At 42.5% G+C, this 18517-nt stretch overlaps 1 protein-coding gene across 1 annotated transcript in view; it reads left to right on the top strand.

Moving 5' to 3' along the window:
• The window catches only part of FBXL16 (F-box and leucine rich repeat protein 16), a 139756-nt gene extending 125355 nt beyond the window's left edge, over nucleotides 1–14401 (top strand). The window contains exons 3-6 of the mRNA XM_033914350.1: nucleotides 566–1074; nucleotides 8871–8955; nucleotides 10288–10351; nucleotides 10821–14401. Coding sequence (XP_033770241.1) covers nucleotides 566–1074; nucleotides 8871–8955; nucleotides 10288–10351; nucleotides 10821–10969 — 807 coding nt within the window. The 3' untranslated portion in view covers nucleotides 10970–14401. The remainder of the gene's footprint in view (nucleotides 1–565; nucleotides 1075–8870; nucleotides 8956–10287; nucleotides 10352–10820) is intronic.
• The last annotated feature ends 4116 nt before the right edge of the window (nucleotides 14402–18517 follow it).

Genomic DNA, 18517 nt, shown 5'->3' with positions numbered 1-18517 from the left:
GGGGTATGGGTGAGTCGGGGCATGCCCAGAATTTAGTCACAATGTTATAGGATACCTGCATTTGCATGCCTAACTGCCATCTGTTGGGTACCAGCATTTACACCAGCCTCTGGTAGGCATAAGTGCCCATGCCCAGAGTCAGCCGTGAAATGCATGCCGAGCTAGTACTCTGTAGAGGGCACGCCATGCAGCGAACCCTTTACGGTATACTAGCTTAGCACAGATTATCCTGACGCCTAACTTCGGGTGCCAATTTCTGAATTCCAGCCTAAATGACTAGCAAGCTGTCATTTCTTGTCTTGCAATATTAGAAAATCTATGTCATAATTTCTACTATGTCAATCACAGTATTGGTTTGCCCTAGCTACAGAGAACAACATTCAGATTTTTTTATGGGAACAGAGAGGATCTGATGCATGAGATGAGTGCTTGAGTCAATGGTGGGGAAGATATAAAGAAAAGCCAACAGGAGGATGAAAAAAAAAAAAACAACAAAAAACAGTGAAGGGTATAGCAGAACATCATTACTTTCTTCTGCTTGCCTGACAAGTATTCCTCATTGCAGGTGATGCTGGAGCAGATGCAAGGTGTCATACGACTAGAGTTATCAGGCTGCAATGACTTCACGGAGGCAGGGCTGTGGTCCAGCCTTAATGGCCGCATCACCTCCTTGAGCGTCAGTGATTGTATCAATGTGGCTGATGATGCCATTGCTGCAATATCCCAGCTGCTGCCCAACCTAACGGAGCTAAACCTTCAAGCATACCATGTGACAGATACAGCACTAGCCTATTTCACTGCCAAGCAGGGCTACACCACCCATACTTTGCGCCTCAACTCCTGCTGGGAGATCACCAACCATGGTGTGGTCAACATGGTGCACAGTCTGCCCAACTTAACCATGCTGAGCCTATCTGGCTGCTCCAAGGTCACTGATGATGGTGTGGAACTGGTGGCTGAGAACCTGCGCAAGCTGAGGAGCTTAGATCTTTCATGGTGCCCCAGGATTACAGACATGGCCCTAGAGTACATCGCTTGTGACCTGCATAAGCTGGAAGAGCTGGTGCTAGACAGGTAAGTAGTTTAATCCACATAGAAACATGAAGGCAGATAAAGGTCAAATGGCCCATCCAGTCTGCCCATCCACAGCATCCACTATCCTATCCTCTCCCTAAGAGATCCCATGTACCTAATGTTGCCTTATTAAGTAAAGATTTATGCTTGGAGATGCTCTCTTTGGAGGATGAAAAGCAGGTCTACTCAATTCCAGTCCTTGAGGTCCAGAGGCAGGCCAGGTTTTCAGGACGCCCACAATGAATATGCATGAAAGAGATTTGCATACCAAAAGGAGGCAGTGCATGCAAATCTCTTTCATGCATATTCATTGTGGATGTCCTGAAAACCTGACCTGTCTGTGGACTTCAAGGACTGGAATTGTGAAGCCCTGATGTAGAGTATGAAATCCCAAACAGAGTAGATCAGGGATCTCAAAGTCCCTCCTTGAGGGCCGCAGTCGGGTTTTCAGGATTTCCCCAAAGAATATGCATTGAAAGCAGTGCATACACATAGATCTCATGCATATTCATTGAGGAAATCCTGAAAACCCGACTGGATTGCGGCCCTCAAGGAGGGACTTTGAGACCCCTGGAGTAGATAAATAAAAACAAACAAAAGCCAGAGTCAAGTATTACAATCTGTGGACACCTCTGGCTTTTGTTTTCCTTCATCTCCACTGTTTGCTATGTTTTGGAATTCTGCAGTGGACTTTTTCCTCTTATTTTTCCTGAGTGTGAAATCCCACAATATTTCCTACAGTGTCTTCTGCTGGTACAGCTCTGGGTTTCCCCATGTTTACACCATAACCTACAGCACTGCAAGCTGGGAGAGGCAGGGTCTCGAGGAGCATCTAGGCATTTCTTAACCTAACTCTTAACCTTATGGAAGAGGGTGAGACAGGAGTAGCATTAACAGTTCCTTAATATAGCTATTGTTGTGGAAGCTCCAGATTTTCACAAGGATGAACTAAACCAAAAGCTTTCTATTATTTATGAAACTGAAAGCCGTAAGTCCGTTTCGCAGATCTAGAGCAGTGGTTCTCCACCCAGTCCTAACCATTCAGGTTTTCAGGATACTCACAATGACTATACATGAGATAGAGTTGCTTACAATGGAAGTAATGCACATACATATATATCTCATACATATTCATTGTGGATATCCTGTAAATCTAACTGGCTGGGAGTGTCCTGAGGGCCAGATTCTCAAAACTTAAGGTCGCCTGTAACGCGGTCGCTAAACTGGTTCCAGCCAGTTTAGTGTGCATGTATTTTAGCAGCGGGTTATCAAAACAGCTTACCGTGGTCTTTTCTGAGCTTCCTAGCAGTCTCCGATCCTGCCATTTAAATGGGCTCATCGATATTTAAATGAGCACTCCGGTGGATTCTTCAATATCACCAACAGATTTTCTAAGCGTTGCGACAGCTTTTGGCAAGCAAAAATCAGCGACTGGTCTAGGGGTGCTGGTATTGTGCCAGCACTGTGAAAAGCGCATCTCTGGCGTGTGTTTTGACTGTGGCTAATGAAACAAAATAAAAATTGCATGATTCACATAAATTACAGTCTTTTTTAGGAGGGGGTGGACAAAAGCACGATTCTTGAGCGCATATATTATAGCCGTGTCTTATGTGGTATATGATAAAATTTGACATTAAAATCAAAAATTACAAGATATACATGAATTATAGTAGTTTTTATCTGTTTTTGCAACACAAGCGCCCAATGGCTACAGCTGCATGTGTCGCGCACTTCTGACACGAGAATTTATTATGCTCAAATAAGTCGCATTCAATATGTGTGCTTACGGCATTGCTTTTCTCGGCACATGCACACATTTACGCCTCTTTTTGGGGGTATTCTGCACATATGCCAATCACTGCCACCAGCATCTCATCTCGTGGAAATTTAGCAAACCTTCTCTACTCTCTGCCAACTTCATTTACAGTGTTCCCCCAGTCATTTGCGGTCAGTGGTTCGCGGTCCCAGTCATTCACGGTATTTTCCGACCGTGAACCGCCGACCAGGAGAGGACAGCGGGACAGGCAGGAGAGAGCAATCGGAGCACCAGCGAGTGAAGGAAATCACTCGCTGTATGCTCCGACCGCCTCTTCCTGCACTAAAGTTGGGCCTCACCAATCAGGAGCTGCTTTGACACACATCTCCTGATTGGTAAGGCCCGACTTTAGTGCAGGAAGAGGCGGTCGGAGCATACAGCGAGTGATTTCCTCCACTCGCCGGCGTTCCGGCTGCTCTCTCCCGCTGCCCTCTCCAGTCTCCCCCATGAAAAACCATATTCGCGGTTTTTCAAGATTCACGGGGGTTCCTGGAATGGAACCCCTGCGAATATCGGGGGAGTACTGTACATGCGTAGTTTTTTGAGAATGACTCACCTTTTTTAAATCACTTCAATAACGGCTGCAACAGTGGCCCATCGTTTTTTACCGCAAAGTTTTGAGAATCTAGCCCGGGACTGCAACTGCTGTGTTAGCAATACAACATCAGTTATGATAACTCCTGCAGGACAAGAGAGTTCAAAAATACAGTAAAACTAACAATAGGGCACAGTTCCTATTGGATACTAGATTGCAGCTGTTAATGTCCAAAGTGTTAATAAGGAACTTTTGGGTTGTATCAAAGGTATCACTTTGTCAACTATTGTCTTTACCTGTTATGCTTCCACGTAATAACCTTTGCCTACTGCTACCACACCAACCACTGTGCTCCAGTCAGTTTCATCCTCTTGTGATGCTACTGTTTCCAGCTACCTTTCAACCAGTATCTTCACCCTATGTGCTCCAAAGAATTACCATATATACTTAAATATAAGTCGATCCGAATATAAATTGAGACCCACATTTCCCCCCCTCAAAAGGAGGAAAAATGGTTGACTCGAAAATAAGACGAGGGCTTAATATTCAAGTGCCATACCCTGCCAGGATCTGCATCCATTGTCCCCTCCCTCAAGCCCTCACACCAGACTCTGCACTCAGCCCCCTCTTCCCTGCCAGGTTCTGCACCCAGCCCCCTTCCCTCCCTGCCTTTTAAGGCTCTGAACCCAGCCCCCTTCCCTACCAGGCTCTGCACCCAGCCCCCTTCCAGCCCTGCCAGGCTCTGCACCCTGTCACCCCTCCCTGCCAGGCTCTGCACCCTGTCCCACCTTCCTGCCCTGTTCCCCCTCTGGTGGTCTAGTGGAAGGCCAAGACAGGAAGGATCCCTCCTATCCCAGCCGATTCTAACAATTTGGTTTTACCCCCCCCCCCCCCCCCCCCGTGTACCTTTTTTTTTTTTTTTTTTTTTTGCATCCCTGGTGGTCCAGCAGTGTATGAGCAGGAACGAGCTTTCCACACTCCTGCCCCTGGGCTGAGCTCCTCTCTCAGATCTCACAACTAGCGGCAAGCGGCGCACCCAGCCGGCACGCAGGAGCAAGGTTTTCGAGCAACTGTCCAGTCCTGCGCCGCTCCCTGAATGGCTGCCACCTGTTCTTGTGAGTCCCGTGAGAACTGGCGGCAGCCATTCAGGGAGCGGCACAGGGCCGGGCAGGAGCTCAAAAATCTTGCTGCTGTGTGTCTGCCGGGTGCACCACTTGCCACTGGCTGCAAGATCTGAGGGAGGGGCTCAGCGCAGGGCAGGAGCATGGAAAGCTCGCTCCTGCCCATACACCGTTGGACCATCAGGGATGCGAAAAAAGGTACACGGGGAGAGGGGGGTAAAAAATTGTTAGAACTGGCCAGGATGGGAGATGGGAGGGATCTCTCCTGTCCCGGCCTACCAGGTCATACGACAGGCCGGCAGAGGCCTGCAGCATGTCTGGAAGAGGGTTGGGTGGTCACTAGGTGATGACTCGAATATAGGATGAGATCCCTATTCTGGGGCCATTTTTTTGGCCCCAAAATTTCATCCTATATTGGAGATATACGGTATGTTCTAGTGCAGTAGTTCCCAACCCTCTTCTGGAGGACCACCAGGCCAATTGGGTTTTCAGGATAGCCCTAATGAGTATGCATGGAGCAGATTTGCATGTCTGTCACTTCCATTATATGCAAATCTCTCTCATGCATATTCATTAGGGCTAGCCTGAAAACCCGATTGGCCTGGTGGTCCTCCAGAACAGGGTTGGGAACCACTGTCCTAGTGACAAATGCAGTAAAAAACATTCCATCTCCAAATAAAAAATGCTCAATTTTCTGTCTGACAAAAAACATAGTGGCAGAAATGAAGCAAGCAGGGAGACACAAATGAGTCTGTGCTGAAATGCAGGCTATGGCACTTCAATTTCCATGTCTATTGACCATCACTACCTGCAGAAGTGGCAGTGCTACGAGATATTGAGAGGTAACTGACACTAACTAAACACATAGAAGCAATATTCAGTACTATGTTTTTGGGTGTCCTAACTTTATCCAGATCTTACCTGAATATCACCAACTATCTGTAGAGATAGTGCTGGCGTGTCTCCTGGGCATTACACCTATCTGCATAATGCCGAGGCAGTCTGTAAGAATTTTCAGCAGCACCATCCGAATAGTGACCTCCGATGATTCATGCATAGGGCCCAGGTATCTGAACAAGTGCTTTTGAATATCTGGCCCAAAGAAACTTTTACTGAAAGGATCATGATGGAGAAGGGATGAGAATCTGAATTTGTAGATCAAGTAATCCTTCTCTGCCTTCATCTCTCTTTCTAGGTACTCCAAAGGGCCAGTCTAACATATTTAACAGAATAGAATTATCACCATGTATGCTTTTATGACAGACTGGAGCTTCATCCCCCCCCCCCTCCTGGTTTTAGGAGGTAAAGTTTGTGCACACACACTCTGGACACACTTATAACTGTCACAAAACCTTTATTTCTACAAGACCCTGAAGGCAGGATATTCAAAAACCCACGTTAAAGAGCGACGGTCTGCTAACACAACCGTTTTGATAGTGAATCTAAAAAAGTGACACATTTTTTTAAAACTCCGCATGCAAATAAGATCGACAGACAGCAGCAAAGATTCACTAAATGTGCATGTGCCCATTGCTGGTGACAGCAATGGGCACAGTCGCAGAAAAATGCGTCAAGAAAAACAAACCCAAAACACAACAGCAGGAGAGATGTTCAGTCTCTCCCACTGTCAACCAACAAATGACCACCCAGCAGCAGGAGAGATGCCCATACTCTCCTGCTGCACTAAAATCCCCGACCTGACACCCCCCCCCACACACACACACAGCAGGAGAGATGCCCACTCTCCCCTGTTAGCAAGTAACCTCCTGCCGCCATCCCCTTACCTGACCTGACACCCCCCCTCCCCAACAGCAGGAGAGATGCCCACTCTCCCCTGCTGGCAAGTAACCGACCCCACCACAATCTCCGCCGCCCCCTTACCTGACCTGTCCCCCTCCCCACCACAGCAGGAGAAATGCCCAGTCTCCACTGCTGGCAAGTAACACCCCCCACACACACACACACACACTGCCGTCTCTGCCGCCCCTTACCTGACCTAACACTCCCCCAAAAGTGGGAGAGGTTCCCACTCTCCCCCGCTGCCAAGTAACCCCCCGCCACCATCTCCGCCGCCCCTTCCTCCTCCCCTCAAAGTTGATGAGCCGGAGGAATGGGGACACACTCCCTCCAGCTTCCTGCGTCATGTAAAATGAGCCTCAGGCCCCTTGCCGGATGTATCTTGGGAAAGGGTCTAAGGCTCTGATTGGCGCAGGTTGTATAAGGCCCCTCCCATAGGAATGAGCATCGGGAGCAGCGTGAGCCGTTCAGCGTGGCTCTCTGCGTTAAAAACCGCTAGCGCGGTTTCGTAGAAGAGGGGGTTAATCTCTTGTGTTGCCATTGTTCCAGTTTCTGCTGTAATCTTCAAGCCTGCTAAACCAAAATATAATAGTATTAAGGCACTCCATGTGGTGTGGGTAATTTACTATTCCCACCCTCTCTGCCAAGCATTAGTTAGTTTTGTCTTGTGGTAGAAACAGAGAAAATGTTGGCAGATAAAGACCATATGGCCCATCAAGTTGGCCTATCTCCATACCATCTACTGTTCCTTCCTCTGCTTTAGAGCTCACTTGAATTGAGATACTATCATATCTTTATGTTTTGTGTCCCCCCCCCTCTCCCCCGAACCCTCAAAGTTATATTATTCCCCCATATTCGTTTTCCCCAAGTGTTTCTATTAGGCTTGAATCATTTTATCTCTTTTATGCTTTTATTGTAAACCGCAAAGAATTTAAATTTTATTTTTATATTTGCGGTATATAAAATAAACTGAACTGAACTGTAGGCCTGATTCTATAAATAGCACTTACCAAATGTCATTCAAAGTTAGGCACTGTTTAAAGAATCACGTCTAATGGTGCCTAAATTAAGATAGGTACCATAAGGCGTTTGCAACTTAGGTGTCAGTATATTAGACCAGGGTTCTCATGGCCTAAAACACTGTCGGTTAACTCATTTCATGCCCAAACTCTGCCCTCAACCACACCTACTTTTCAGGTCAGCGTCTTGGTGGTGTAGACGCCTACCTCATGCCTACCTTAAAATTATTTTTTTTTAATTGGGTTTTAATGGTGCTGTTCAATTAATGGCGCCAATTGAACCAATTAAAAAATTAATCCCCTTTTTTACAAACACGTAGCATGGGTTTTAGCACCGGCAGTAACTGCTCCGACACTCATAGGAATTCTATGAGCATCGGAGCAGTTACCGCTGCACCCAGAGCTAAAACCCCAGCCATTGGTTTGTAAAAGAGGGGGTAAGTTACGTGCCTAACTCAGTAGGTGCCATTTATGGAATCAGTCCCTTTGTTTCTATCATCTTCACCACTCTTTTCATAAAGTAATACTTCCTTAAATTATTCCTGAGTCTATCCCCTTTCACTTTCATCCTATGCCTCCTTATTTTAGAGCATCTTTCAAATGAAAGAGACTCTCCTCCTGTGACTATAAGCCACAGAGGTATGTAAACATTTCTTGCAAGCTCCCATTTCCTTTCTTTCTGATCTGAAGAAGAAGGGTTACCTTTGAAAGCTCATCACAAAATGCATTTAGTCCAATAAAAAAGCTATTACTTATTTTCTTTGTTTTATTTCTTTATATTATCTTGGAACATGGACTAACACAGCCACCACACCATTTCACTTACTTTCTTTCAAAGTGTACATATTAAAATCTATAAGTCTGTTCCTATATACTGTCCTATTGTATCTTTTTGTAGGTGCAGTCTCCAGAACTGTATACAGTACTCTAAATGAGGTCTCACCAGAGGCAGTAGACTAGAATCCTTTTTCCTGCCAGCCAGTCCTCCCCCTATGCACTACGGCTTTTGCTATCCCTTTCTACCCATTTGGCCACATTAATATCATCAGATACGATTATGTCCAAATTCAGCTCTTCTTTCATGACATCTGATACAAGATGAATGTATGAATAACTGTTGTTGCAACTTGTATCTGTTAATAGTCAGTTTGAGCCTTGCCAACCTGTGCACTTGGAAATGGTGATCATAGAGATAATACTTTGTTAATACAACAAGTCCACTGTGTAGAGCTTCACTGCATTCAAGACAAAGTTAGACAAGTTCCTTCTGAACCAGAACGTACGCAGGTAAGGCTAGACTCAGTTAAGGCACTGGTCTTTGACCTAAGGGCCGCCGCAGGAGTGGACTGCTGGGCATGATGGACCACTGGTCTGACCCAGCAGCGGCAATTCTTATGTTCTTATGCTCCAGCTGTTATTTTTTCAGGGATCCAATTAATTTTACATCCACAAGAAATCTCTTTCAAGAAACTATTTTGATAATCTGAGAGTTTTGGTTTTCTCTGTAGGTGTGTACGGATAACAGACACAGGACTCAGTTACCTGTCAACAATGTCATCTCTCCGAAACTTATACCTCCGTTGGTGCTGTCAGGTGAGTAGCGAACTACTACAGTATGATCCTTTGAAAAGCCCGAAGTCCAGCCCTGGGGAAGGCCATCTTAAGCTGTATATCTCCCAGACAAGTTGGCATTTTCAAGTTATTGAAATGTATAGGAGTAGAAGTTGAATTACATGGTGTAAAACTAGTTGTTTCTTTAATCCAGAGGTTCTCAATTCAGTCTTTGGGGCACACCTAGCAGTCAGGATTTCCACAATGATTATGCATGAGATAACTTGCACACAGTGGAGATAGTGCATGCAAATGTATCTCATACATATTCATTGTGAAATCTGACTGACTAGATGTGTCTTAAGAAATGGGTTGAAAGCCACTGCTTTAATCCAAAAAGACAGACATACTTTTTAAAAACAGCTGCAGTTTTATTTTTCAGTAGAGAGAAGATCAAGTTCAAGTTCAAGTTCAAGTTTATTTATTCTTGATGAATCACCTATTTAAATTACTAGGCGATGTACAATAATAATAACATATATTAATAAATTAAACAAATAAAATGTTAATGTTGACATAAAAACAAATTTGTTGTTAGTTAAAATTTAACAAACTTAACATACTGAGTGTAGACATAACTTTAAAATAATTTTGTGGGTAAGACTTACAAGACATGTGTGGTTAAAAGGGGGAATAGTTACAATTTTTGATAGAAGAGAAGAAAAAACATAAAAGGGAAGAATAAGAAGGGGGGTAATAATAGCTGTTTAAAAAAAAAAAAAAAATCCAGGTTGCAGTTAAAAAATAATCGATTTTTTTAGTGTCCTAAGATCCGTACGCATCTTTAAAAAGAAAGGTTTTTAACGTTTTTTTAAACAGTGTTAGATCTTTTAGTTCTCTAATGTATTGTGGTAAAAGATTCCATGAATGTGGGGCCATAACTGAGAACATGTCGTGTCTTCTAGTCCCTATCATTTTAATTGAAGGCACGGAAAGAAGATTAAATGAAGTTGAACGAAGTGATCGTGTTATACTATAAGGGATAAGCCATCTGTTAATAAATAAGATCCTCTCAGGGGCAAAACTATGTGCTCAGTTCCTCCCCTTCATTTGCCTTTGGAATTTTCTTCTGATCAGGGGTATGGACCTTAGGACTGCAACTGTCTCTAAAAGGACATACTTCTGCTCACTCCACTGTCACTCCCCATTGCATGCAGGTGGAGCAACTTGCTAAATCTTACACTCAAATTCCTCATGGATCAGAATGGAATGGAGGAGTAGCCTAATGGTGATCAGAGAAAAAGGGTAATAAACATAAGGGAAGCCAAGAAAAGGATTGTAACAATGCAGGTTTTCCTTATGTCTGCATCATAGGTACAAGATTTTGGCCTGAAGCATCTGCTGGGGATGAGAAGTTTACGTCTGTTGTCTCTTGCAGGTGAGATCCCAACACACAATTAGATTATTTGTAGCCACTGTACAAAGTATATAATCTAATACAACAGAAGGAACCCTCAGAGCATGCATTTCCACATTTTCTTCTTCCTACATACCTCCATACTCTCCATCTTTCCCATGTTATACTGCCCTGTTCTTTCAAAACCCACATTCTTCCCTTCTACCACTTATTTTTCTTTTCAGAGGATGATCTCTTCCTCACCTGTTTCCTTACACATCCTTCCTTCTCAGGGTTTGAGCTCCCATTCCTTTCTTTTTTTTTTTTTTTAAAGAAAAGCATAATTTCTTTCCTTCACATCTACACATTCTCATCCCTCCCATAGAATAGACTTTTTTTTTTCCTTACATCTACATACTCTCATCCATCTCAATATTAACTTCATTACCTAACACTCTTGGCTTTCTTAGACTTACTGGAATTTGATGTTTTTGTTGGGTTTTGTTTTCAGGCTGCCCCCTTTTGACCACCACTGGCCTTTCAGGTCTTGTCCAGTTGCAGGACTTGGAAGAACTGGAGCTGACCAACTGCCCAGGAGCCACTCCTGAACTCTTCAAGTATTTTTCTCAGCATCTGCCGTGCTGCATGGTGATTGAGTAAGAAGTCCAGGATTGTCACATTCCATCCAGCACTGACCATCTAATCAGAGGCATAATCGGAGACATGTCAGAGCCTTGCTTCACCAACATAAAGTACATGGAAAAAAAAAACAGATTCAGTTAAACACGTGCAAATATTCCGTGTAATCATGCCCCTGTTGGGCACAACATCATTCCATGTCCTGTAGAAAGTATGTAAATTTCTACACTTCATCAATTGTCTCCTTTGTAAAGTGGTCTGTCCTGAAATTTTAAGTCACAAAAACTGAACAGCCATCCATCTTGGAGTTTGATACTGGTGACATAGGACCACAGTTCTATGGGATATAAGCTGCCAGTGCTAGACCTGCACAGCGTCCTTCTTAGATATCCCACTTGCCTTTTCTATCTCTTAGTGTGGCTGGTGTCCTGTATTTGGGCATGTTTGGTGGTAATGGTGAAGGAGAAGGCTTCCATACCCTCTCACTGGCTGAAGGAGCTGGAGATGGAACTGTTGAAAGAGAAATGTTCCTAGCATGCAACTATATAGTGGACACATTTGTGAACAAATTGTTACTGCGATGATTAACCACAATGGCCAATGCTGATGAACAAACTGGTTATATTTTTATGCTCTAGAAATTGTGGCTATGCGACCTTCAATGATCCGCAGGTTTGGGGGTCCCAAAATTATATCCACATATACTTGACTGTTTTAATGGGAATCCCATCTCCCTCTTTGTAACAACAAACATCAGGAGGAGTGATCATGGATCAAAACATTTGTTCTTTCCCTTGTATTGCTAGAAGAACCTGCAAATCCTGCATGCTAGCTTGCTTCAGTCTTGTGATGAACTATTTTCTGATGCACCCAGGCTTATGAGGGTTACAGGAAGATGGTGGATCCTTGCCATGGATATCACAAAAGAAGTCTTGGTTTCTTTCAGCATGAAGTTAAGATGGGATTTGTATCTCGCACACAAGAATGCAGAATATTCATTCCAGAATACAAGAACTGAGAATCCTTAGGCAGCTGGATCTGCAATCAACCAAATTTCCAGCAGTCTGAATAGGGATAGATACAGTTTGATGCCTGTATACTTTTTCATGAGGTCTTTTTGTGGCTGTTTTCATTTGTCAGCAAGTTATCTGGTGCTGAGCTTGTTTCTGCAGCACAGGTGCCAAAATGATTTTGACGTAGAGAGAGGCACATACAACCATGTTTATGGGCATACCTTGCAGACTTTTTGAGAGCATTCTTAATTATGAATCAGATTTCAGAACTATGTCTTGGAAGTTCTTGCCATTGGTTGGCTGGAAAAAGGTACTGTGCCAGAACAGAGGACCCTCACAGGGAAGGGGAGATTCCCAAAGAATAACAATCCCAATGAGAGGGAAATCTCATTGCCTGGTACACTTTAACTTCCAGTGCAGGGATCCATCTCTGGGAATGGCCCTGTAGGAGCCAATGCCTTTGTACAAACATTTCATCTGGTGAGTGAGGGCTCCTTTACCCATAATAGCTCACCCGAGTGCCTGTAGATTTACGCTGACTTCACTGCTTTGAATAAGATTGGGTGGTCACTCCATCAAGTATGCCTTCCTTTCTCTCCAATCCTTTTGAAGTGACTAGACTTTATTGCCTTCCCCTTCCCTTGCACATACATAGAACATAATAATGGTTCTATCATTCACAAGTAAAAACTAGGGCTCCCAAAGTATGTTAACGGGAGCATGTCTCTCCACCCCTTCACCCAAAATGGAGGAGGATACTATACATTCAGCTCTAACAATAGAGGTGCAAGAATGGAGGAGTGAGGCTTGTAGAAGGAGAAAGTAAACAGCAAGAAAGTTGAAGGTGAGATGCCACTTTTAGATATTCAGGAATAGAAAAACGGGGGAGTGATTTTTTAGCTCCTCGAGGTGCACTGTGGAAGTTTACTGCTCAGGGCAAATGCTTCTCAAAGACCTTACTTTGCTCTGTTGCATTGAAAACCCAAACTCAGGAGTCCTCTATAATGGGCAAATTGGACTGAAAGATGTGAAAGGATCAGTGAATGCAGTCATTGGGATAAACGAAAGACTCAGTTCTCCAGAATAAAATAAATTGTCAGTAATACCACTGGCTTCTCCCTCCCTTCCTCCAAAACAGAATTAAGGGAAGCTATAATATCCCCTCTGGCTACAATCACTCACCAAGAAAGGAGGTAATTGATCATCTTACCACTCTCAGTGCATGAATTCATCATTATCCCGAGTATGTATATAATCTCATCACTATCCCACAAATCTCCTCACTACCCCTAGTCTGATGTTTGGCCCTAGTATCTAGTCTTGTCTCTTTCACTGTCCTTCATTGCCTAGTGTGTAACTTCACTCCTTTTCCCAGATTCTATGTGACCTTAGCTGATTCTGAAGCCTAGTATGCAATTTTAGCACTGTCTCCAGATCTTAGTGTGGTGTATGTGACCCCAGCACTCTCCCCAGAGTCTAATGTATTTCTTCACTGATGTCTCTAGATCTAATCTATGACTGACTTCAGCACTGACAGAACCTCCTCATTGGCTTTGAGTAGCCATATTTGACCTTACAGTGCTCTATTATCTGAGATAATCAGCTTTTACCATGCAGTGTGTAGGCCATAATATAAAGATTAAGAGCAAATAGAGCTAGGATTTATTGATTTATTGACCAAAATTATTTGACCTTGGAATGCCAGAAAAGCAATATATGATGGTAACAAAATACCAGTTTGGGAATTTGTAACTAGTTTCTTAATTCATCAGCTAACCCCTTAAATGATTCTCAGTTCCTACTAGTTTGTATAAAATCTCCTCCATGAGAATAGGCCATGATGAATGTAGTGGCTCTTCAGTAAATAGGTTCTGACATGACCATGAGGAAATTTTCCTTCCCCTTTGCTACAATTTTTTGTGTAAACTTTGCCAGTGCTTCTCAAGTTTTTAGGATTATCAAAATTAATGTGCATGAGATAGATTTGCATATATTGGAGACACATTGTATGCAAATCTCTCTATGCATATTCTTAGTGCCAACCTTGAAAACCTGACCAGCTACTGTATCTCCATGAGAGCTAATCAGCACTGTCTTGTGGACATTTATTTTTGTGATTTAGCTTGCACATTCACAGTAGCCCAAATCAAGTTAACAGGTATGCCAAGTATGTCCCTGTCCCTAGAGGGTTTATAATCTAAATTTGTACTGAGCCAATGGTTAATTGATTCACCCAATAATTTGAAGCTGGTTTCCCTGGTTCTCAGTCCACCATTAATAACCCTCCTCTTACAATGTTTTATATTGCTTGCTTTGTCTTCTAGGGCAGGGAATGATGAGAGGTAGAAGGTGAAGAGAAGATGCAGGATCTAGGAAGGGGCACATGTCTAAATGCAAGGGAAGGGTGAAGGCTGAAGGCTGACATTAGTTCTTGGGCATAAAGTGATCTTGCATTGTTCCAGTAAATTTCCTGGTCAGACTTTTCTAGCATAGTTTTAGGGCTCCTTTTACTAAGCTGTGTTAGGGCTTTAACGCACGGAATAGCATGCGCTACATTACTGTGTGCGCTAGACCTTAATGCCAGCATTGAGCTGGCGTTAGTTCTAGCTGCATAGCACACGGTGTAGCGCGTGGTAATTTCCTGCGTGCGTTAAAAATGCTAGCGCACCTTAGTAAAAGGAGCCCTTAGTATCTCACAGGTGAGAGAAAAATCTAATCTTTAGGAGAATCAAGTATTTTACAGTTATGTAAATGCCATGTGACAGATATAGTCATCTGGTGAATTTTGAGGAGTAAACAGTGTGGAAGGGAAGAAGGTTTGATGTTGTCAATAATAGCCATTACACAGCTTTAGATTGAAAGAACGAAAATAAGTTTAGGTGTCAGAGAGTTCCATAATGACCTCTAAAACTATAAAGTTTGGGACAGCACATAAGCGGTTACATGATTTTTTTTTATTTAGACTAATAATTTTCAGTGCATGAAATCAGTAGGGCAATACTGCTTTTTGCTGTTGCAGCATCAGTTATTTAGAGAGGAATATTCAGGTGAACACAAAGGTTGACTGGAACATGTCAAATCTTCTTTCTACTTAAAGGAAGATGGCAATGATTAGAAAGCATTACATTAAAAGCCAAACATTTTATTCTTTGTATTTTAAACACATATTTCAGGCTGAAATATCAGGACTTCTGTTATTTGATTGTAGTATCAATAGGGGCAGCTCCATAAATTGTTGAGACAAAGGGGTGCACTTAGCATTAATTCTAGAACAGCTTAAAGGCAGCCTAAACCATTATAGAATACTAGCTCAAAGTCACTCTGTTACACCAAAAATTATGCACACCAACCGATCTCATGGCAGCAGCTGGTGTAAGTTGGCATAGCTACAGTAAGTATGTCAATTAGCAAATGATAGTATTTTGTAAGAGATCATCTCACTACTCTTAGTCCATTCATATCATTTGGTTACACAATATGCCACACATATGTTTGTGATTACAAAAATATGTGGTGCTTGTATTTAAAAAAAAAACAACACAAATGGGCTCTTTTACTAAAGTTTAGAGCAGGGGTCCCCAAAGTCCCTCCTTGAGGGCCGAATCCAGTCGGGTTTTCAGGATTTCCCCAATGAATATGCATTGAAAGCAGTGCATGCACATAGATCTCATGCATATTCATTGTGGAAATCCTGAAAACCCGACTGGATTCGGCCCTCAAGAGGGACTTTGAGGACCCCTGGTTTAGAGTGTGCTAACAGACAGTAGCATGCATTAAGTGCTACATGACTTATAGGCATAATATTGGACTCCCAGCATTTAGCTCCTTTTACCAAGGTGCGCTAGCGTTTTTAGCGCATGCACCGGATTAGCGCGTGCTAGCTGAAAATCTACCGCCTGCTCAAAAGGAGGCGGTAGTGGCTAGCGCGCATGGCAATTTAGCACGTGCTATTCCGCGCATTAAGGCCCTAGCGCACCTTCATAAAAAGAGCCCTAAGCTTTAATAAAAGGGCCCTAAGTTGCCTAAGGTACTATCAGATACTGCAGTTAGTAATCCAGAATAAGCACAAAAAGAGCCCAACACAGCAATAAAAGGAGATTAAAACCCCATCCCAGGTAATTATCGTGTTAAATACAAATACAGAGGTCCTTTTACTAAGGTGCGCTAAATACTGCACAGAACTTAACACAAACTAATTTGTTACTGCACGCTAAATCTGTTAGAGCACCTCAGTAAAAGGATCCCACACTATTTCAATACCTTAGTACTAGTTTATGGGCTTCCCTGTATTGTAGAAAAAAAATTAGATGTGTACAGGAGAGCACCTACCATTATAATGTATCCATGTAGCAGTAATGCATCACTAACACCACCCCCTTTTCCATAGTCAATTTTGGTTAGGGGGAGGGGGGTCCAAAAACATATTTACAAATTTATGGGCCCTTTTATTAAGGTGTGCTATCAAACTAGTGTGCGTTAAGTGCCAAGTAGCCTATAGATATATAATGAACTATGCGGCATTTAGCACATGCTAATTGTTAGCATGCACTAAATTCAATAGCACACCTTAGTAAAAGGACACCTTAATTTTTTTTCTCCTCTACTATATTCTGCACATGTAGGGAGTCTGGAGTTCAATATGAATGGCAAGAGGAGCCAATTTGCCTGAGCTTCTGTTCCTAACAAAGGCCACAGAGCACAGGATGCTTTAGATATCTCAGCTGGATTTCTAGGTCTTTTCATTCCATCTGGAATCCTCATGTTGGAGATTTGGTATGATCCTGCGTTTCCTGAATGACAGCTAATACCTGGATAAGACACGATGGAGCCTGTGTGTGAGTGATCATTTTCTGCCTGAACAATTGAGGTCTCTCCAAGTATCATGGTTCTGTTAAGGACCACAATTGTTTGCATTTTGTACCTCTCATGATATTCTGCCCTGTATGATACCAACTGGCTCTAGTAAGTCTGAGGTAATTTCTGACTGTGTTCTGAACACAGCCACTCTTGAGAGTGCCTTTGAGAATTTCAAAAGTTTTGGTCCAGCAGTAAAATCTTTCAGACAGAATGCATGTGACTGTCTGTAGTGTATATTCTTAAATATTGCACAAGACAGAGATTTATTTAGCCTTACTAAAAGCCTACATGAGTGATCCTTGATACAACGGTGCAAACAAATGGTTTCCAGCCACAATTTAGGATATACCAATGCTCAGTTGTCATATACACTCTTTGGTTATCATACACTCAACACTGTGATTTCAATTAATCAGAAAGAAACATTTTCTCATCCCAGTACCCTCTGCTAAATATTTAACCTGTCTGAGAGAATAGTGATTTTATATTCATGAGTTGAAAGGTTGTCAGCTTGCTTCATGCAGAAATATTTTGAAAACAAATGAACATCAAAACTCTTTTACTTACTTTTGTAAAACACTGGTGCCAACAAGAGACAAAAGAAATCCCAAATCAAGTCAACTGAATCCCAAAGAGGTTACGAAGACCCCAGATTCTCTTGAATCCTAAGTTGAGTGTCCTAGTGACTTTTGGTGCAGAGTGATGCTATTGGATCATGTTAGAATTCTCTACCTATCCACCATGTCATCTCATAAAGGTACTGGTAAACAAAAGGAATGTGCACTTGACATACTAGGAAGATAACACCTTCCAGAAGCGAATGGTACATTTATGTGTTTGTAGTATAATGTGCTCATCAGATGCAGCTTGGAGCCAAAACTGGTCAGGAACCTACTCTCCCATTCAGTCCTTGGGGCTGTTGGCAGACATGGAGCAAGGAAACTTGTATATATGCCTCAAGCCAACACAGTCACATTTTATGTGATTAGATATTAAAAAAATACTTGTCCTGTCCAGTTCAAGTAATGTCTCTTTCACTTTATGAGTCTGTAATTTTTACTGCATTCACAGGTGTAAGTTCAGCAAAAACAACAAAAAAATATGTACTAACTGAGCTCTATGTAGTTCATTGTGCATTTTGAAAACAGTAACGCAAGTAAAATACCATACCAAAATAAGCATTGTGTATTTCACAAAATTTCTCTTTTTCCCCAACCCCTCTCCACACATTTTTGTTCCAATCACTTCAAAATTCCCCCCCCAAAATGTATACCCCTGTTTCTGTTGCAACTGTGGAACATTGAGACTGACTTTATTGATGATACAGCTATGACATCATAGATACTTACACAGAAGAAGCAGCATGACCTTAGGGAGTGAGGAAGATCTTTAAAAAATGTTATTCCACAATAGAATACAACCCTTAAAGAAGTACAGGATGAAATGAAAAATTATCAGGTCACCAAAGACAGTATAATCCAACATGAACTCCTGTCACAAGTCCGTAAAAAGAACTACTCTATGCTCAGGATATAATTAAGTAGTTTAAGGCCAAAACAATTAGCTGTGCAATTAGAGTGATTCCCCATTTTCCAAATTTTGTATTAGATGTCTAACATGGATTTTAACAGTGATGTCACTGATCATTTGAGCCATATTGCTCTCAGTCCCATTACAGGATTTCAGAGACACCAATTAC

This window comes from Geotrypetes seraphini, chromosome 11, assembly GCF_902459505.1.
Source record: "Geotrypetes seraphini chromosome 11, aGeoSer1.1, whole genome shotgun sequence".
Taxonomy (NCBI): Eukaryota; Metazoa; Chordata; class Amphibia; order Gymnophiona; family Dermophiidae; genus Geotrypetes; species Geotrypetes seraphini.
This window is presented reverse-complemented; position numbering and strand designations above follow the sequence as displayed.